Source organism: Neocloeon triangulifer, unplaced genomic scaffold, assembly GCF_031216515.1.
Source record: "Neocloeon triangulifer isolate White Clay Creek 2 clone unplaced genomic scaffold, ASM3121651v1 ptg000013l, whole genome shotgun sequence".
In the NCBI taxonomy this organism is placed as follows: Eukaryota; Metazoa; Arthropoda; class Insecta; order Ephemeroptera; family Baetidae; genus Neocloeon; species Neocloeon triangulifer.
Genome location: NW_026775555.1, coordinates 1,732,337 through 1,754,641, shown reverse-complemented (window position 1 = coordinate 1,754,641; position 22,305 = coordinate 1,732,337). Strand labels below are relative to the sequence as shown.

General features: G+C 39.5%; 1 protein-coding gene across 3 annotated transcripts in view; it reads right to left on the bottom strand.

Annotated features, from left to right (window-relative positions):
- Positions 1-22,305, bottom strand: part of LOC132198667 (lachesin-like) — a 137,026-nt gene that overhangs the window by 65,302 nt on the left and 49,419 nt on the right. For all 3 annotated transcript variants that reach the window (XM_059622819.1, XM_059622821.1, XM_059622820.1), the window contains exons 3-4: positions 20,999-21,114; positions 1,245-1,452 (exon numbers count right to left, since the gene is read on the bottom strand). In XM_059622819.1, the coding sequence (XP_059478802.1) occupies positions 1,245-1,452; positions 20,999-21,114 (324 nt within the window). The remainder of the gene's footprint in view (positions 1-1,244; positions 1,453-20,998; positions 21,115-22,305) is intronic.

Below are 22,305 nucleotides of genomic sequence, written 5' to 3'. Positions count from 1 at the left end.
GATGAAACGCGCCGAGAAATATATTTGAACATATTTTACATTGAATTCTCTAATTTGCTATCGCGGCCCCCGAGTGCATGAAGCACACACGCGTTCGACCGTCTCGGAAAATCACAAAGGGATCAACACGTGCAAGCAGCGATTCGCCATTAATCATCTGGAAAGTAGCCACGTACGCTTTCAACACACGGAGGCGTCCCTCGTCTCTTGTATCGCGTGATGCGCCGTCTGATTTCTCGGGAAACGAGGCAAAAGACCCGCCGCGCGCTTTGCTTTTAGGCGCCGCCGCTATTCATCATGCAAAGTCAATGGCAATATTTCAAAGCCGCGCGCGTTCGCGATATTTCAGGCTTGCTATTTATCTTTGGCGACAATCTGATTTATAGGGAGGCATCATTAATGTCGCCGTGCGTCAGTTTATTTTGCAGGATTATTCATTTCCGATATGAATGAGCATCCTCTCGTCGTCAGCTTGAGCCACCCATCAATTCCGCGCCCAGGCAGCTTTTAATGCGTGTTTTATCGCTCGCAAAGACAAAATCTCTTGTGTCGTCCTTTCTGCCCCTAATGCGGCGTTATTTCTCACCTGGCACAAACACACACACACATGACACACGCCTTCAATAAATTTCCATTACGAGAATATCTGGAACATGCGAATGCCGCGCAGCATTATTATTCGCGCTCTATTGTGCCTATTAACACGCTAATTAGACTGTCGGAATGACTGGCTGCCTGGCTGACTGACGGCTCGGTGCGTGTGCGATTTGCGAGCCCTGCGGCGGGTATAATTGGATTACTAGAAGTTGTTTCCAAACGTGCGCGTACTAACGCAAAAGCATCCATTAGCGCTTCGAAATCAAAGAAATTTCAACTGATGACCAACTTGGGACAATAAATGAGAAACTTTTGTAATTTAAAAAAGAAAAAAATATGTGATGTTTTAATTCAATTTTTTGAGTAAAAATTGAGGAAAAAACGAACGAATAATAATTTTCCATAATCAAAAAATCGCCAATTTAAATTTGAGCTTTCATTAAAAGTAGTCAAGTTGATAAATGATGAAAAAATTTCATCATTGAGTTCTGTCAAGGTTGGTTTTGATTTTTTTTAAACAGTCTCTAGTATTCGACCACTTACACCGGCCTTTTTCTAAAACAAATTGTTTTCAAAAATTGAATGTAAACAATTTGATGCATGTAACAATAAAGAACATTAAAAAATAATGATTTTGAAAGACTCACCAACGACTTGCAAGTAGCCGACTTGACTAATCATCGGGTTGGTGTTGACCTGGCACATGTAGTAACCCCTGTCCTCCTGCTGGACGCCCGACACGTGAAGCAACCACGTCTTCTGGTTGTCGAAGGACACGCTGAATCGCGGCAATCTTGCGATCACGTGCCGGTGAATGGTAAGAATCATCTGTCGGTCTATGTGGATCCAGGCGACCTGCGAACAATTCCAACAACAACCATGACAGTAATTGAAATTTGTTTGCAAAACACCGCACGGCGTTTTATTGATAACGGATTTTCCGCCCAATCTTCCGGCATGAAATTGAATCAACCGATCCCGCAGTCCCAGCGTGTCAAGCGCGCGCATATTCGCATGCATTAATTAAATTTGCGCCTATATATTCGAATGGCGTTTTGATACGAGTGAATCGATCGCTGCAGCACGCAGTCGGCCGGGCAAAATGCAAACAGTCGAAATGAGCGAAAGGAATGCAAATTCATTTATTAGTGCGCGCGGCACGGGCCGAACTCGGCAGCCGCCCAGGCCGTTTTATTATTCGGCCCGGTGCATGACGAGGGCCTGCAGGGACTCGCGCCTCTCGCTCTCTCGTTTAAAATAAACCTACAAACATCAAAATTCAATAGCAAATGCGCCACTTTTTATCGCACCCTCAGGGATTTACAGCATTAAAAATAAAAAACGAATTTTGCGTGCGATGCAGCGCGACCAGAGAGAGAAACTTTGGGCTGCTCAACGCGCTCTTTATTTTAAATGAAGTGTCTCGCTGCTCGGAGGGTGAAAGCGAGATGAAGCGCCTCCTCTTTTAACACATGAGCCCCCGCGTGTACGCTATTTCAAGAGTGGACGTTTTTCTCAGAAAAGTATTTTAAGCAGCGGGAGAGCTGGATTTTCCATTTACTTTTGAATTTTGGACGTTTAGAATTTTTCATTGGTTCCATGTATAACTGGAAATTATTTTTTATTTAACTAAAAATAATGTTTATTAAGATTCAGGTCCTGTGTGAGTTATTTTTTATTATTTGAAAATATGTACGATGTTGTTGAAATTAATTACCAAGCGCGTATGATTGTGTAATTGATATTTATCTTTTTAATTAATAAATGCAGAGAACAGCTGCAGAGAAAATTAATAATTAATTAAGTCGGCAGAGGAGCTGCAAGCTAAATTAGCAACTGCGACGAAGCAAATTAAATAAGCACAAAACTGCAAAAATGGTGCAGTGTGTACAATAAAGTGAATTTAGAGCAAAACATCGCAGCTCCTCTTGACACTCTCGCGGAATAAGGAAGCAGCAGTCGTAAAAAGTACGGAAGAGTAGACAGGCCTTCTTTTTATGCTTTGGAAGTGTATTTGCATATCAAAGGACAGCAGAAAGTGTCGCTCGCTGGATTAACAAGCTGGGCGAGTAAAAAATTCATTTGACCAACACATCGCGCAGGGAAAGTTTTCAATTTGAATAAATCCGTTTGAAGTTGGCAATCCGTGCGTCTGGCGGATTAAAAATCTTTCGCAAATTTTGCTCCAATTGAATTACAAGTGTCTGTTTCGGCGACCCGGGGTAGAAAATCGGCGAGCTTCTTCTTTTTCGTCGCAAACCAACCTGCGTTGTGCCAATTTCCTTGGCAGCGAGTGAGCGAGCGACTCCCCCGGCACCATTTTATTCGCAATGCAAATACGCACGCGAATTTCCTCAAGCCAAGAGTGACGAAATTAAGTTATTCGCATACACGGCTCGGGCAAATCAGAGCTGGCGGAAGAAATTGTGCTGCAACGACGCGCCCTTGCTTTTTATCCATTTCATGTTTCGCTGAATGCAAATAACGAGAGACACCCGTCCAGACGTATTTTAAAAGATCCTCTTCCAGTTACAAATCTCTACGCTATCATGCATGAGAATTTGTCCATTCCAATTTCGCCGTCGCCCGAGTGCCGCTGAACAAAAAAGAAAATGCTCCTTTTCAGCCGCCGAGCTGTGTGTTTCAGTTATCTCGCTGCGAGTGAGCGAGCGACTCTTATTTATTCTCCTTTTGCCTCATGAATACATAAACTGATTCATCTGCTCTTTGCTACATATAAATAAAACTCGCGGCGCAGAGATTGGACCGACAATGACTGGCTTTTGACCGTGTGCAAACTCGGGCTGGACGGGACTTCTTTTTTTTATCTTTTTGCTTCACATTCATTCGCATGTATGTATGCATCGAATGCGGACGTAAAAATAGAGCTCCCCTGCTTTTTGTTTGTCTCCGTTTGCCTGCGCTTTTTCATTGCGGACTGTATTAGCCAGCGAGAGGACCTTTAAATGCTCGGCGACTTTTCATCTGACGTGGAAAGGGTTCAGGAAAATCTCGCGCCCCGAGCGCATGCACAGACGTATGGGTCTGAGTTGAGATTTTCGTTCTCCGCCGCCGTCAGGAAAATATTTTCATGCATGTCAAAACAGCGTATATCAACTGCTTCAAATGAGAAAAAGAAAGCTCTTTGACAGAAATGCCGTTCCACCAGCAGCAGCAGGGGAAATAAATCCGAATTCCACGTGGTGCAGAAAAGAATGCAGCCTGAAATTTACGAGCCTCTTTCCTTCTCTCTCTGTGTTCTCTCTTCTCGCGTTTGGCGCTGAGCCGGTTGGTGTTCACCCAATCAAGAAGAAAAAAGAGAGAACTGGGGAGAAGTTTTTTGATCTCGACCGAAAAGACAAAGTATTTATACGCGGCGGAAGAAAAGTATACACTTGATGTTTTTAAAGGGGAAGTTTCTGCGCCAGCAAGTTTCTAGGAAGCCTAAGTGGAATAAGAGTAGGAAGGTGGGTTTGACACCTGCTGCCTCTTGGAAAGGTGCCATCCCCGCACGAGTGTTTTTAAAGAGGCCTCGATTGAATTTTGCTCTCGCTCTCTGATTCAAATTTTGGTCTTCTCCGGCGCAGTTTTTTGCTCTTTTTCTCCCACCGACCGATTTCACAAGGCGATCAGCAGCAACTCAATAATGAGAGCGAGAAAATCGACGAGAGAGCTCGAAAGCAAATTAGCACCATCGATTGAGAAAGTTGGCATTTGTCACGCAATTCTCGTTTTTACGCGCACCCATTTGCGATTCCGGTGCCAGATTATAGAAAGGCAAATTTTTTCGCCTGTTTGCAATACAAGCACGACTCAAAATGTGCGTCGCACTCACCCGTTAACAAAACCCATCAGGCCGGCAATAAATTTATTATGCGGCGCGTTGCCTATTTTTGCCCGTCGGCGCAACTTTTGCCCACTACTGTTAGTCTCAAACATATGGTCCTGCTGGAAATTTTCCAGCAGCTCTATAAGAAAATTGAAGGTCCAGGTCGAAATGTAGTCCTGATGGAAATTTTCCAGCAGGAAATTTTCCAGCAGGTCTATAAGAAAATTGATGGTCCAGGTCGAAATGTAGTCCTGCTGGAAATTTTCCAGCAGGTCTAAGAGCAAATTTTAAGTCCAGGACTAAATGTAGTCCTGCTGGAAATTTTTCAGCAGGTCTATGATAAAATTTAAAATGATGGTCTAAATGTAGTCCTGCTGGAAATTTTTCAGCAGGTCTATGAGAAAATTTAAAATTAAGGTTTAAATGTAGTCCTGCTTGAAATTTTCCAGCAGGTCTATGATAAAATTTAAAATGATGGTCTAAATGTAGTCCTGCTGGAAATTTTTCAGCAGGTCTATGAGAAAATTTAAAATTAAGGTTTAAATGTAGTCCTGCTTGAAATTTTCCAGCAGGTCTATGATAAAATTTAAAATGACGGTCTAAATGTAGTCCTGCTGGATATTTTTCAGCAGGACTTTGAGAAAATTTAAAGTACAGGCCTAAATGTAGTCCTGCTGGAAATCTCCCAGCAGGTCTATGAGAAAATTTAAAGTGTAGACCTAAATGTTGTCCTGCTGGAAATTTTCCAGCAGGTCTATAAGAAAATTAAAAGTACAGGTCTATGATAATTTTCAAAATATAGGTCTCAAACTGCAGTCCTGATCGGTACGCAAGTAGCTGCCACTCTCACAGTGATTTTTTACTGAATAATTTGTGTAAAATAATTTTGTTTTGTGGTTTCTTTCGGCCTCAATGAATCAGTCAGTATCATATTTTTTTTTAATTGTATTCTGTGAGCCCGGAGTTTATTTTTCTCTTGAGCATAGTCTTACATGAAATTGCTAAAAATGAAGGTGGAGAAATTGCGATTCTTATATAAAAAAATCAATATCATCAATATCATGAAACTACTTAGGTAAAAATTTCCAAAATTGGAATAAACGAGATTTTTTCGTAACACATCTCAAGTTACACACATAAATGATTGAAATTCAATTTCATATCAATTATTTGAAAGACCAAGGTGTAAAATTGTAATTAAATCCATTTTCTTTCAGAAGATTCACATGAGAAAGTGCCGTCAATCTTTCAAACGCTGCCAGAGTCACTCGTTCAATATTTAATGAGATGGCGGGCCTAATTTTCATAACTGCATTAGCTCGCGACTTAAAGGGTTGGCGTTTCGCCTGTGATGTTTTAAGGACGTGCTCTCGCTCGCCTTGGCCGCTGCTCCTCTTAATTTAAAATGCATTAGGCTGGAGCGAGGCAGAGCAGGAGACAGACGCTGTAAATCTGCCGGCGCCGAGTGAAGGATGCCGCGGTGCTCTCTCTCGTTGTTGGTGAAATGACAGGTACGTTGACACCACCTTAAGGCGCTGCCACGCCTCGGGCCTTTATATTCGTATAATTTAATGCGCCAGACTAGAAAAGCAGAAGTCGCAGACGCAATTTCAGCAAAACAAGCTTGCATTTGCAGGCGCCGCGCGCACCGAACTTGTTTTCCCGAGATAAGAATAATAATACTAAGTGGCTTGCACGATGGAGGAGAAAATTATATTTTGCCGCGTGTGAGAGCAGGCGGGCGCGCGTCTAACCGCGAAAAAGCTTTTTGCGCGACGCCGCTCTCTGACTTATTAAAGAATTATACACGGAGAGAGAACGCGGCGCGTTCCCCCTACTCTGCGGTGAGATGGCATTTCGGCGATAAACTTTCAAGAGTTGCAATTTCGCACGATGCCTCCTCTCTTAACCAGATTTCCCATTCTGCGGTAGCGAAACGAGCCGACCCGGTGCTGAATCAATTGCCACGCCTAATTAATTGCAAAACAAGGCTGTTTTCTCCGATCCAATTGAATATTTTCTTCTAGCAAAAACGGATTTGCCCCAATTCTACAAGTTTGTATATTTTTTAATTCTTACAATAAAATTGCTGAACGAGAAAATGATATAATAACGGAGTACAAATTTAGCACTGCAATATAAGTTTCCTTTGGTTAAAAAAAATTCCAAGTTCAAAGATATAAACATTTTTATCACTTAATTTGGAGGATAAATAAATGTAAAATTTCCACCACACGAGTTTGGTGATCAAATTGCGTATTTGTCCGTGTTGGATACTCATGTGAACGGTTGAGTTTCAGCGTTTTGTGACTGTCCGTTTGACAAAGCGGCGGCAGAGAAAGAGAAGGTACGCGCGGTGTTAAGTCCCTTGGGCTCGTGCAGGCAGACCAATATTGATTTCATAAACAAAAAGGCGCATAAATCACAATGTGAGATATTTTAACATATCATATAACGAAAAAAGTTGCAGCGCACGGTAGATGTAATTTATGGCGCGCGGCATCACACCAGGATGTTTTGATAAATCTTCATGCCTTTCATACTAAAAAGGGCATAAATTCATGCTGTTGAAGAGGGTGTATAAAATATAATAAATTTCGCGCCCGCCCACGCGCGCCGCCACCGCCGAAAAAGGGCCAAGGAGCCCAAGTGCGCGCATAGCAATTTTGTCACTTTTTCATCGCTCGCGCGCGCGCCTCTCTATATTGATGGCCGGGATATCCGTTTGTGTGTAACTGGCAGTGCATAATGCCATGTAATGTATGATAAGTGTCCTTGTCTTCGCGCCGCTTTTTCCCACTCCGTCTCCGAAAGCCGATGGCCGATATTTTTTACTCGCACGCTTCAACGGGCCGAGGTGGCGCCCCGCAAAAAGCTACACAGAGACGCCAATAAACCGTTACGCCCATTAATTGAATTGCGGGCGTTTGTGCCAAAAAGCGTGGGCCGGAAAAACTGTTCACTTAGTTCTATCGTCGGCACTCTTTTGTGTTTAATTCGCACAATTAGACCTCACTTTTTCATATCCTAAATATGAAAAATGTGCACAATTCTTTGAGCTTAATGCCTGCCGGCACCGCGTAATTTTCGCCCTTTGCAAAGCGTCATTTAAAAATTGTTTGCACCACAACTTTTTTGAAGGAGACATCAAAGGAGGTCCTGCTGTTATTTATTTCGAGAAGTGTTTTCTTTGCAAAACCAGCGGGCAAAAAGAACGGTTGCTTGAATTCTTCCTGAAAAAACGAGAGAACTTTTAATGGTGGACCTGTAAAGGGGACTTCGTGAATGAAGTTTTTTTAATGAACTAAATGTTAAAAAGCAAGTTTTTTCCCTGGTCATCCTGAAAAGTTAAATTCTCAAGACCAATTTTGTTCAAATTGTCCTTCTCTTACAATTTCAGGACAAAAAGGCAGGACCGGAAATTCAGGAAATTGCGAGGAGCCTTGTAGCGATTCTTATTTTCTGACCGTCCATTGATTTAACGTCCAAATAAAGGGCAGCAGGGCGGGTTCGAGAAATGCTTTGTGCCGCTCACATTAATATTTTCCAGCTTTAGGCAAACAGTTTGCCAAGATAGGAAACAATATCGCTTGGGCTAATGTGTTCGTTCGTCACTCCTCTTTGAAGAAAAATTGGCCGAGATTGAGAGCAGCTCTTTCGCTGCACGATGCTTCATTAAGTTTCAATATGACGAGATGCCGAGGAAAATGACCCAAGGCTCTGACGGGCAATCTCGTTTCGGAATTGCGCCAACCGCAGCCAGCTCTCTTTTTTTCTACTCTGTGTGTTATAAAAAAGGGTCTCCTGTGCCATGGCAAATTCCACGCATAGTGAACCAAAATTGCTATTTAAAAGCGGAAATTGAAGAAGCCACAAAGAGAATGCTATTGATCAATTTTTATCCCATTGAACTGAATCGAAATTATTCCGATTATTCTAATAAATGTCATTAATAATTTTTAGCTGCAAAATAATTATGATTACTTTGACTATTATTTTGAACAAATTTTTAAGCAATGAAAAGCATGTAATTAATTCTTGCAAAAACCTGAAATATGATTATTTTTAATCATATTACGTTAATAATCTCTCTAAGGTAATCAATCAGTGTGTTGATGTTATGAATATAAATTGATGGTAACTTAGCAACTAATAAATTGTATTTAATTATTAATTAAATAAATTAAAACATGCCAATCAAAAGATAAATTTTAAACTTTTTATGCAATTTTAAATTCATTAAAATCATAAATTTTAATTTATGCACGCAAATGTTATAAAACTACGAGACTACTTTACTGCTTTACTACTTTATTTATGGCATTTCCAATGGCTGTGTGTTTGTTGCCTGCTTTGTTCAAGTCCTCAGGTGAATTGCATTTCTCGATTGAAATATTACCCCGTCGGCGCGGCGCTTGGCTTTCGTTGCACGTCCGCTTGATTTCCCTTGCTGTGCAAAAACCAGCCTTGCCCCGCGCTGTCCATGCCAAATTTATTTATTTATTTTAAAATCCAAGTAGGAAAAAAAGAATTTTGGCTTGAGATGTTTTTGCCAAAGTTTTCTGAAGCGAGATAGAATCGCACTTACAAGGAATTTCGCCAGCGGCAACAAAGAGATTCCTTTTCCGAGACAAACATCTGAACAATTAGATAATCACTGGAAACAAGTTGCGGACCGTCTTTCTCCACGAGAATCGCCAGCGCTCTCTCTCTTGTTTTCAGCATCACGCCCTTTAACATTCGGAAGGAGTCTATCCTCTAATCCTCAAACCGCAGTCCCTTGCGCCCTCGCCTTCTTTTAGCCGAGACGGCGAGCGTGTGAGCTTGCGAGCAAGAAAAGGAGAAAACGCCGCCGGAAAAAAAAGAAAGCCGCACCCCTTTTATCCAACCCCGTGGAGAAATCACTCGATTCGCTTCAAATTAACAGCAAATTGCAGCTGCAATATATTGAGACTGTTCCTTTGCGTTATTTCCCGGTGCCCCAAAAACGCGTGAATCCCGTCCTGTCTCCCAGGGACCCTGTTGGAAATGGAATTCTTGTCCAGACCAGACAGGCATCAAAATGATATCGTCATCACAAGGAATAAGTCTTTACTGTTCACTTCAATTTAATCGATTTTTTTCTGTAAATTTCAAATACAAAATTTTGTACTTAAAAGTCATTATTTTTTTATATTGTTGATTGGATTTACTTCAAATTTATGCAGATGTAACACGTCTCAAATCTTGCAAATTTTTTAAGTTTCACTAACATTAATCTAAAATTAATTAACCAATTTATTTATTTATTCTCCCTTCAAGACGTTTAAATCCAAATTCATTTGATAGTTTTAATGAGACTTTAAAAGTAAAAACTTTAAAGCTGCGTAAGAGACGAGGATTTTGATCCGTGAACTGAGATTTGTAGTGTAGATCCTTAGCAAGGTCATAAATATTTTATTTTAAATGTAATGTTCTAAGAAATAATTTGAAATTCAGTTTCGTTCCACTTATTTTCACCACGTAAATATTGTGATGCAGAAAACAAAGTGACGTTTTCCAAATGTTTTTCATCACATGAATTTTTTAAGAGGAATTTGAAATTTAAAAAATGTTGACTTTAAAAATAATGACAATTTAAATAATTCTATACATTTGCAAAAGAGCGTAAACGAGTTGAATTTAGAAATGGCACACACAAAAGGGCGAGGCCCTCATTCGTGATTGCCTGGTTTAATTGCGAATTTTCTCTTCGTTTAAACAAAGCTTAACAAGGTCTGGCTGGAGCAGGAGAGTCGGACAAACGAGGCTATATCACCGCACACGCATGGCTGTTCATCCGCATGTGCGCGCATCTCTCAGCGGCAGCAAAAATAATTACGGCGCTAATTAAGGAGGGAAATTTTAATACCAAGAGCGGCGTGCGCGCTCGGGTGCTCTGGACGAATGAGCGGGCCGACGCAATATTTCCGCCATCCCTTTATAATCTCATGAATTTTTAAGTTCAATTTTCTCCTCACTCCGCATTTTGCGTTGTTTGTTGCCAGCCAAGGTGCACTGCTACGGGTAGGTTAATTTAAACTTAAAAGTTAATTACAAACACAGTGCGCGCGGTGGAGGCGGAAAAACAAAATATGGTCCGTGGGCGCGCCAAGAGCAGCAGCCGATGTGCGGCGCCCCCGCCTCTGCAATCACCCTCAACAAACTCGAGCGCTGGGTCATTAAGACATTTTCTGCATGGGTGTTGCGCTAATTGCATTTTGAGATTCTCGAAATTAATTTAAACAGTCTTTAGAAGGATGTACCATGAATAAGTAATGCCTCGTTTTGCGTAGGAGGAACTAATTGGCGAGAATGGACAAAAAAAAATGATCTGGATGAAGCGGGAGGGTGAAAATAATTATAATTTCCCGTTTGAAAGTTGAATCATTTAATTTCTCCAATTTAAATACAATACATTTAAAAAGATTCTTTTCTTTAGGCTCAATTTCTTCACTAAAAATAACATAATAATTGGTTTAAATAATAATTAACACATAATTTTATTGCGCCAACAAATTTTTTTCCCCAAAATAGTGAAATCATTTTAAAAACCCGAATAATACATCAGACTGATTAAGTTTTGAGTCATTTTGATATTGAAAAGATCTTATCAATCCATCTGCAATATATTTTTAATCATTTCTTTATTTTTCTAAAACAAGTCAAATCCTCCTGTTTTAATTGTAAGACTTTTAAGTGAATCGTTTGTGAAAATTTTTACTTTTCTTAGGCTTTCATGTTGGACACTTTTCAATATAATTATTCAAGGACTTAAATCATCTCTGCTCATTTCTCGCAATATAATCCTTGGCATCCAAGCCGCGGCTGCAAATTGTATTTCTCCAGCAGTTCCCCTAGGACGACCGACAACACGACAGCCATAAATTGTCTGTTCTTTTTCCGGCTGCGGCACGAACTATTTGTCGCTGAAATTCGCCGCGCCAGCACTAAGAAGTCGAGAGATGCAGCATTTTAAATTACGTACCCGAGCCGTGCAAGCAAGAAGAACAAGGAATAAATTGCCACGCGCGCAGCAGCAGTCGCCATGCAGGAAACCACATTGTGTGTTCGCGGCATCTTAACTCGAGAGGCGAGTCGTGGAAGTCTCGGCAGCCACTTTTGAGCAGCAGAAAGAGAGCAATAACAATAGGAATAATATGCCACTTTGCAGCCGCGCACAATTATTTCAAGATAAGCAGGCGCCGCCTACCGCACACACCACCCTTGTGAAGGAAAGTGCGCTACAGATTGCCTACTTTTTAATACCGCACGGAGAGCAGCTCGAAAGTTCCAGTTCTGTTTATCTCGGCTAATTTTTTAAATTAGCTGAACGCGTAGATTTTTGATAGAAAGTAGAAAGATAAAAGGAGTAATTATTTTTACTTATGCAGTGGACATTTTTTGCCACGATTTATTAAATTACACCAGGAAAATTGCATAAAAATTCAATTTATTTTGAACTCAAAGGAGATACAAAAAAGGAAAAGCTGACTTAAATTCAAATCACCATGAATCGTAAAATTCCACAACTATAAAAAAAAATACAAATAGCAAGTATCTATAAATTTGAAATGATATAATACGATCGTTGATGTTTTTACAAATAGTTGAAATTTTTAAATTAAAAACTCATTTCACTCTATGATAAAAAAAAACTAAATAGTCCACAACTTAAATTCAAAAAACATAATAAGAAGGTAATTTTTTTAATAATTGTCAAACAAATGTATTATATATATTTGAAAAAAGAAGGATTATTAAATATTTTGTTTCCTCTTTTGTACCACGTGAAGGATAATTTGTAAAAATTGCTTTATTTTTGGTCACGCATGAAAGTTAGAAGCAAAAATTATGCTTAATTTTTTCTATTGAACTGCTTTTAATTTATTTCGCTATAGTGCATTAATTTCTGGGTTGGATTTTCTGCGGCGGCTAAATTAACTATAAATTCGTGTTTTTAAAAGTTAGTGTTTTTTTATTTTAATTTTATTTGGAATAATATGCATAAATTATTGTTTGTAATTGAATCAAAATTGTCTGAAAATGGAAACCAAAATTATCAATAAAACTTATTATCCTCGTAGGTAAACAACTTTGAAATTTTAATTACTTTATAATTTGCCGCCGCTTTGTTGCGCCGTAATTCAGCTCGTCGCACGTATTTTAATCCCAAAGGTATTGAGTATATATTCGTAGTGAAAAGGACAGTGAAGTGCAATTGGAAACCAATATATTTCCGATCCGATGAGCTCCAATAATAATGAGATCTCTGCAATACGGAAACAAATAAAAAAAACAACCAAGCGGCGCCGGCAGCGAAAAGCAATTCACGTTGGAATGGGAAAAATAATGGCTGCTACCATGGCAGCGCGCACAAAGTCATAATTCCCGCGTCCCTTTGCCATTTTTCGCGCTGCCAGAGCGTATATATGACAGTTTGAGACCGTGATTACCAACTGGATATTAATTTGGGCGTACATCTGGTCGGCGGTTGATGGAGTTGCTCGGACGGACGGGCGGACGTGTGGCGTGACGCGCATAAAAATGGCCTGGCAAATCAATCAGTGCGGCAGATAAATTCACACCATGCAAGCGTGTCCGTCCGACCCCCTGTGATTAAAACGTGTAGTCTTGTGCAATCAGCGTCGGCGGGGAAAAAAAGCGGCACGTGTGTTTTGTTCATTTCCAAATTGAAAAACAACACCGGGGACGTGCGGCACGAATATCGCAATCAAAATCGAAACCGGCGCAAAAACAGTCGTATTTCTTTTGTTGTTTGGCGTGTGTTTTTTCGAGAAATATATTTCATAGCGAGCAACACGATTCATGCATAATTCATGAGCGGACCGTTTTGAATATTTTCCAGATTACTGAACATTTCTGCTTGGCAGCCTTTGAATTATTTTGTGGTGGCAATTGAATGTAATGAGAAGGGGCGGCGAAAAGAAAACGAAGCAACGGCAAAGATAAGAAACAAAACTCGTCGCTCGTTGGAGCGCATAAATAAATTTGCTTCGAAATAATCTGGCCTTTTCTCTTCCGTGCATGTCGAGCAACATAATAAAATGTACTGCTGCTTATCTCAGTCAGAGTTTTGCTCATCTTTGTTGATGCAAATAAATGGCGAGCGCTTCTCTCTCTCTCTCCACGGCACAAAATGCAATGGCCTTACCAGCAGCAGCAGCCAACCAGCCGGTCTTTTATGAACAGATAAAATGAAACCAGCAGAGAAAACACGCCGTTTTATAGTTTTATAAGTAGGCGATTTGGATGCATGTATTTTTTCTTTGTCAGAGCGCGCCAGAGACTCTCTTCTCTGGCCGAAAAATTACATTTTTTGCGCGAGGATTTTTTTTTTGTCAGCAGACGAACTCGTGCTAAAAATAAGTGAAACGCACCGCAAAAGAAGAATTTTTGTTATTTGCCAGCGTGCGTGTGCAGCCTTCAAAAGCATTTCTAAAGAATCAACCGCTTGTCCTGTGATGTCTGCATGTCGACTCTGCCTTTGCCCACCTGTGCTGTGCGCGCGTATTGTTGCAAAAGACGAGAGCAGGATCCGCGAACGGCAGAATAATGCATAATGCCTGGGGGACACGGCAGCCCCGCGAAAAGGAGAGAATCCATTTGCAAATCAGCACAAAACCTCTGACATTATCTTTGACGGCAGCCCAGCAGCAGCGAGCGAGGTTTCCACATCATTTTAATTCACAGCGAAAATTCTTTCCCACTCGCCTTTGTCGATCTTCAAAGGATTCATCATCATTATCATCTCTCGCGGTGCAATCAAGTAATGGAGGTGAGGAAAGTGCACAAAAAGCTTAAGCGCTGCCTCTTCAAAAGAGTCGGCGGCGGCGGCTCAGACCAATCGAAAGCGAGATCTTCGCTTTTCAAGAATTTGGTACAAATGATTGAAGGTTAAAAAATGATTTTTTTATTTTCTTTCGAATTTTGAGTTGAATTGCAGATTCAATAAATCAATTTGAGCCGCGTGGAAAACTTGATTCTTTCATCATTTGTGCAGAAAGATTCAAATCCAATTTGTGTGTCATCTCAAAATTTTACCAAGTTTTGTGACATATTGTTTTCAAAAGACCAAGATCTTTGTTAATTAAAAGTCAAATCGAATTTCGAGGAGCTTTTAATAAAGCTTTTAGTGGGAACGTCGTGCGGCCGGGCGATATTGCATTAGGGCGCTCCGCTTTTCCCCAAATGGGACGCGTGCCGGGAGAAAAAAGGTGAAAAATGATCTGTCTCTCGGCTCTGAGCACGCCGATTTATTTTTCATCTCGCCGATCCGAAATGAATGTTGGTCACGTTTGTCGCTCTCGTGGCCGAATTTAGTTATCAGGCGAGAGAACCAACCTTCTTCATCAACAAGTGCTCTGCGCACACAAACAACTCGAGCTAGAAGATATTTTTCTTCGTCTTGAGAGAAGACGACTGCGTGCGTTTTAGAGGCGATAAAATATCAACCAGCCCGAGATTATATTGACACAGCTCTCGGCCGTAAGGGAAAAATTGACGCTTGGCCTACAATATCTAGATTTATGAGCCTTTAAGGATAATAAAGTGGAGTCCTGTACCTGCTGATATTGCCCGCCGCCATTTTATTGCTAATTTTATTTCAGCTTGGCCGGCTTGGTGCGCCGAGCAGGTTAATAAATTGGATTTGGATCAAGCACGCGCCAGTTCCCCTCATAAAGAGTGTGAAACTTAAGTAATATACATTGTAAAAGATGTAAAAACGATTTCAAAGAAAAGAAAAGGAAATTGGGTTGCAATAAAATTTTAAGCTACTTATTATCAAATGTTGACTTTTTTTAATTTGTTTGTGTTTGTCTTTTTAAGTTGCCCTAAGAAGGTGGGTAGGTCCGAATATTTGAAATTTGATTCTCAAAGCGATTTTCAGAAAGTCATTCTTGACTCTGGTTAACTTTAAAAAAAGCATAATATTATGTAGTTAGGGGTGTGCATTTTAATTTAAAAAAAATCACCGTAAGTGACCAAGAATTGTTCTAAACGTTTAAAAATTAATTATTTCGTTGAAATTGCACGCCGAAATGTGCTTTTTTTCCAAATTAACCAAAGTCGAGAATCACTTCTCGAGAATCGTTTCTCGGGAATCGGTGGCGAGAATCAATAATTCTCTCATATTCGGACCTATCCTGTAAAAAACCACAAGTTTTCCTCTTAAACATTTCTAAACTTTTATAATATTGAAATCTTCTTTATTCATTTCTTGAAAAACCAATTTTTTATAAGGAACTGTGTGGATTATTTGCTTATTTCTTAAAAAAAAATCAATTCAAAGCGCCAGATAAAATATTTTAACCCTCAAAAATGGTTCTTTTGTTTTTCTGCCGGTGAGCAAATGGCATTACCTGGTGCAAACATCAGAGCAAAGTAAACTTTCGAACCATCGGCAAAGTCGGGTCTGATAATTAGCGCGCTTGGTCCATTAGACTGCGCAACTATTTTGACGACTCCCCTGAAAATAATTAACATGATCCGCACAGGTAGTAAAAACTAATCCGGCCGAGCCCCCCAAGTTTGCGAATAAAATTGATGAGTGACGTGATACGCGCGCGAGGAGCGGCAGTAAAACAACTTTTGCTGGCCGGACAGTGAAAGTTTTTTAACTGATGGCCGGAGCGGCGGCGTCACCTGTGGGTTGTTCCTGCTCTAATGGAGATGGATGCAGGGGTGATCCGCCGGCACATTATTTCATTATTTAGCCCTGGCAAGCGACAAAGTGCGTGTGCCGCCGAGTTGCTGTCACCAAACAAGTCGCACGGTGCCGTCTTTAAGGAGTTCTCTCTTCACAAACACACACACTTGTCGCCCCGCTTCCCACAGGTCCTCCTCGTTCCACGCCAAACTTCGTCAGGGAACAAATCTCTCGATCTTGCATGAATTTCTAATTTCCGCACTCCGGTGCCGAGGCGAAACTTTTTGATCTCGCGCTTCAAACTTCTCCATGCTCATTCACGGAGCAGGAAGCGCAATCTTAATTTCCAATTTGCGCCATTTCAAATCCTACCAACTAAAAGAGCACCATTTCGTATTATGAAAATGAATATGGTCGTTTTCTTATCTGTGTATATATATAAAAATTTCTGACAGTTTTTTGTGCGCCCCGTTTTCTGCGAGAAGATTGGGGGGGACCATTAAAAACCAATTTCAAGTTCATTGGCATTTGTCACAATCCAGCTGCCATGGCTGGGGAATAATAAAATGTTTTGCTTCAGAATGCGATACTTAAGAATTCTCTCCTTGTCTCCAGGGGCAATTGAAACTTTTTTCTTAAAGCGGTGGGAGGGCGGACGAGAAACTTGGCTGCTGGAGCATCGGCGGCCGTAGTATTGTATGTGCCTTACGTCTGCCCCCGAGTCGGAAAGACATTTTCCAATAAACTCTCGTTGGTATAAATAAAATAAAATGGAATGCGCCGCCGTTGTTGGTGCCGCCGCGTTTAAAAGCTATAGATTAGGAGGGAAAAAGCGGCATGAGACGCGAGCCACTTTATTCAGCGAGGTATATTTACGAGTTGGTAAACTACAAATTAGACGTCTTGCCTGTTGGCTTCTCTGACATTGCCGAGGCAAGCCAGCGCGACAAATCGCTTTTATTAGCATACACGCGACACAAAATTACCAGGAACAAGTTTTTTCGAAGATCATTTTAGAAATTCACCTATCAATTATATTCAGTCACTTTTATCATATTCAGTAATGTTTAATAATGATTTTAAAAGATAATAATTATATACGATTATTAACGAATTAAAATATTGACACTTCTGACGTGAAAATTCAATTCATTTTCTCTCAAGAAACAAGTCATAAAAGTAATGAAAACCATTAAATTTTGTCATAATAGTAATTTTTTGTGTTTAGCAAGCTCATTTGACCATTCGTGTATTAGTCAGCGAGCATCGCGTTTGCTCATGCAATAGGTTGGTACTTGAAGTTGGTACTTGAAGGTAATTTTAATTTTTATTTAAAATGTGGTGTTTTTTTCTTCAATATTGCTGATTTTTTTGTATTTTTCTTGCTCATGAAATAGGGTTGCAGACCGTAACCTAAACTGGTAGAGCCATTTTTTCCAACGAGGAAAAAACCCGATCTCTTCATCTCCTCGAGTGTCAATTTCTTCAAACAAATAGTTATTGATTATTGGTAATAATATTGCCTCTTATTCTTATTTAGCATTGTAAAGTATGAAAAGAAAATTCTTATACAAATATGAAAATAATATTATTATTATTATTTGATATTTATACGCCATAAAATTAGATTAAATGTGTTTAATTTTCTTCACTCATTTTTTTATCACACTGTTAATTTTTATTAGAGTTCTGGAAGCTTTGTGGATGTGCAATGCTTTTAACAAATAAAATGTACAAACAATTTAGTTAAATTCTCGGCATTGTAAAGGTATTTTCATCCATATCATGCTTTGATTGAAAGGAGCATGGACATTTTATCGAATTAATGCAATTAAATTGACAAAAGCTATTAAATGTGCTGACTAATTTGCATCCTTAAAAGTTCCTAGTATTGTACGTAAGTATCCATTTTGACTCATCATGTTTGATTGAATATTGAAGAATTTAGGTCCATTTTGAGTAAAAGGATTAAAGTCACGATCGCCAGCTCACGCGCCATTGTGTAAACCCTCTTGGAACACTTTTACTGAAAACGCTTTACTTCATAAAAAATTTTCTTGATTAATAATGCACACTCTGCTGTGGACGTACAAAATTACCCTGCACGTTATGTCGAAACATTTCAAGCGGCGCACATTATAAGCAAAGAGAAAAATTATGATTTCCTTTTCTTGGCCCTCTGTAGAGCGCTCGAACGTTCGCCGGCGAAAACAATTTCATCTCTCAGCTTAATTGTGCGAGCGCGTGTGCGGTTTGGCCCGTCGAGAAGTGCGAGAGTTGTCTTTAATGTTCCGCTTTCGGCTGCTTTATTTCGCAACTTTACATCCCAAAACGGCCGACCCAGTCGCTCGCTCGCTCGGCCGGTCCGAAATTCGCTCTCGCAAATTGCATGCAAAACGACGACTTTGCATGTCTGCGCGCGGGACTCTATATGTAAATGATGTTCGCTGCCAGATTTCCTTTTTGATGTCGGGCCCGGCTTTCTCTCTTGACGGACGATTCGGCCGAAAATAAACCATTCAGCACGCTCTCGCCTGTTTGTATTATTTGTACACAAAAAGCACGCGAATTGGATTAGACCGCAAAATTTTGAATGCGCCAAACTTTTCTATAAACTGATGCGGAGAGAGAGAGAAAGAGCATGAAATTTAAAACTCAATCTGCGACGCGCGAAATTCAAACAATGTCACTATAAAATCAGCTTTATGGCTTTATAAATTTAGATTGCTACTTTAGTGCGCCGAAATCTAATTATCACGCAGCGGCGCGGTGCGCCGGCTCAAAAAAAAAAATACACACAGCAACAAAACTAACTTTGGCGCTGGTACACACACACGTTGATACATTAAAGCAGCACCGGCGGCCGACTGCTATCATTATGACGTTATTTTTGTGGCGCAAAACGCGCTGCTTCACATTCATAAAAATTTCCTGGCGCAGCGTGCAGTGCAAATTAACGCCCGGCTCGCTCGCTCGCTCGCTCATACGCACACACACACGAGCCTTTGCTCTGCTCTGATGATGCTCTTTGCGCCGCTCCCACAGGACGCATGTAATATTAATTTTTGAGTAGCAATTTGGAAAGTACGAGGAGAGCAGAGAGAGCGAGAGAAAGGGGGTGGTGAGGAGGGAGACTGAGCGGCTGCAGCCAGGCTTGTTATTATGGCGCGTCCATCCCAGGGGTTTATTATTACGGCAGTTACAAGATGACATCAAGTGAGTGTGCCGACGCCGACACTCACACACCAGCCAGCCTCCTGCATGTGCAGGTACATCAAGAGGCAAAATCGCGTCAACCTGCGCCTCATCAATCGTGTATACATGATTTTGTGTTTGGGCAAATGAGGGCCAAGTTCGGGTTGTTCTTCACAAATCCTCTAAAAAGATTTTTTTAAGGAATGTTTCACAAATGGCCTAATTAATTTTAATAATACTTTTTCTTAACATCAGCATTGGTTTGTAGATGTGAATTCTAAGAAGCTCTGATAAAAAAAAATTGAATTCATTAGGAACACTGAATTTATGAAATTTAGCATAGTTTCCTATAAGAAATTTCTACAATAATTGTTTTTCTCAAAATGGGTCCAACCCAAAATTTATACAAAATTTCACCGAATCAAATTCATATCACCCTGATTAAGTTAAAAAAAAAATAGAATTAATAAGTATTTCAACTGCCCTGAAAATGTGAACAAATCTGGCAAAGTCACAGTATGAATCTTTTGACTGTCTTCTTTTGCTGAATTAATTTCTGCAATTTTCTTTAAATTATTTCTTAAAATTATATTCTCCCCATTTTTTTTTTATGTATAAAAATTCCTCCCATTTGGTTTTGGTTTGGACACGAAAAAAACCCTAGATTTTTTAAGTACCAGCAGATCGCAGGTTGTTACCTTTTGTGTCCTTTATTATTTTTCCATTTTTTCTTTGCCCAGTTTCAGTTTTTAATCAAATTTACATTTTGATCTTTTTTGTGGGAAATGGTTAAGTAAACATTTTTCTCGATCATAATCTCCTTGTTAAACAAAATTAAAAAGGGAAATTTATCAAGTTCGTGAAATTATTAAATTAATCAAATTAATCTGAAAGTAGATTCTATCTTCAAAGACGCATGAATGAAGTTATACGGATGTAAAAACTGTTTTACATGCTAAGGGAAAGATGATATTGTGTAAAAATTAGAAACTATTGATTAAATTTTTGTAAAAAAAAAAAACTAAAATAATAAATAAATAACTATAGCTGCGAGTAATCTAGTATTTAAGATTTAGGAAAAAAATACTTATTAAGTTATGAAGTTTTCAAAGAAAAAATCTTTCTGATTTAATTAAAAAAAAAACGCCGCCCTTCAGTGATTGAAGTCATTAAACGTCCCTTCTGCCAGTGAGGAGGAACGTGATGAATACGGAACGCGACCAATTTGGATTAAAACGGAATTTGACTATTATGATTACTCTCTTGGCTCTGCCGTTCGCGCAGCTGGAATAAGAGCCAGAGAGAGCGAGAAATGATCTTGGTTGCTCTGGCGTTTGTGCAAGTCAGCGAAGTGTCTATATTGCCACCATAAAATACTCTTTATAACCGAGTTGTAAAAAAGCAGCGGCTCGGCGCTGCAGATAGGCGAAAAAGAATTGCGACTGTGCAGCAGCGAGTTATTGAAAAACTAGGCGGCGGCGGCGGCGCGAGATTTATACATTTGTACGATCCCTTTATTAATAATTTAAATGCACGCCGCTGACAATAAAAGTTGGCCCATAAAAGTGATTTACGACGCCCGACGGGTGCGTCCTCGAATTAGAACGCATACGATCGTGCATAATGCAGCTGATAAATTAGTGATTAGAAGCAAGTTTTAATTGCCCACCGGACATACACACACTTACCTTGTAGGTGCCGAGGTGCTCGACGACGCAGGGCAGCGACGCGTCCCTGCCGAGCGCAACCGTCACATTCGGAATGGGCTCGGCGAAGCGTGGCTGTCGAGCCTCTTCAGTCAACACTGCAACACACAACAACGCTCTCAATGTAAATAAATACCACACACTAGGGTAATATACACGTGCTTGTGTGCACAGCTAATTATTTTAACGTCGGCCAAACACCATTATTCGTCGTTGATTATTCGATTACACCCTCGCACCCCTGTGATCCGGCCAATTAAACGGACAATTTTGTTCACTGCACTTGCGGCAGACCTCGGACGTTGCGCCAACATGCATCGTTGATTGTAAATTATAATTTTCAATTTTGGCACAGAATTTCTATTCGATTTGCAAAAAAAACGCTGATAAAATAAATTATTTTATTTACATATTGGATAGATTTTTAAAAATCTTGATAATCCTACTTTAATTTTTACTTTTCATTCTAAAAATTTTTTATGTCATCGATTTTTTTCAATATTTTCAATCACACTGATACTACAGTTTCCTAGCCAAATTTGAATTGAATTACTAAGTGTGTACTATTTATTTCTAAAGAATATTAAATGCATCTTTAATATTTTATTTTTCTTCAAATCCATTTTATTAGATTTATTCTTAAACTCTATAAACCAGAAAAATGAAAATACACTATAAACTAAATTGATTTACAAATATTTAAAAATTCAATTATAAATAATAAATTAAATATAGAATACTACATAATTGCTAATTATCGCAATTAATAATGTTAAATTTTAAATAAAACAAAGTAATTGCTTTAATTTTTATTGCGTAAATACTTTTGCTCTCAATCAATTACATTTTTTGACACTTATTGTTTATAGACTGGCGTGTGTCAGAGGCTGATTTAAATATGTTTTTCAAAATTATTTTGACTCAAATTGATTAATTCAAAAGTAAATTAAATTGACAATCTTTTTATGGTAAATTTTTATTAATATACGCTATTAAAAAAACGTCAAAATAAATTAAATTTGACTATTTTTTAATTATTTAGGCTTAATAATTGTGATTGTTTCATGAATTTAAACCTGCAATTTCCGAGACAAGTTGTCGCGCTGTGCAAGTAACAAGATATATGTTGCAAAATTACTTTGCGATCGTAGAGGAAACCCGACTCACGAGGAGCGCACATCGTTCTTTTCTCGCATGTCGCCGGCGGAAAAAAATGATTCCGCTCTAGCGACTCGAGCAACAAATATCCATTATTTCTCCAAGGCAGATGCTGCTGCCGCGCTACCACC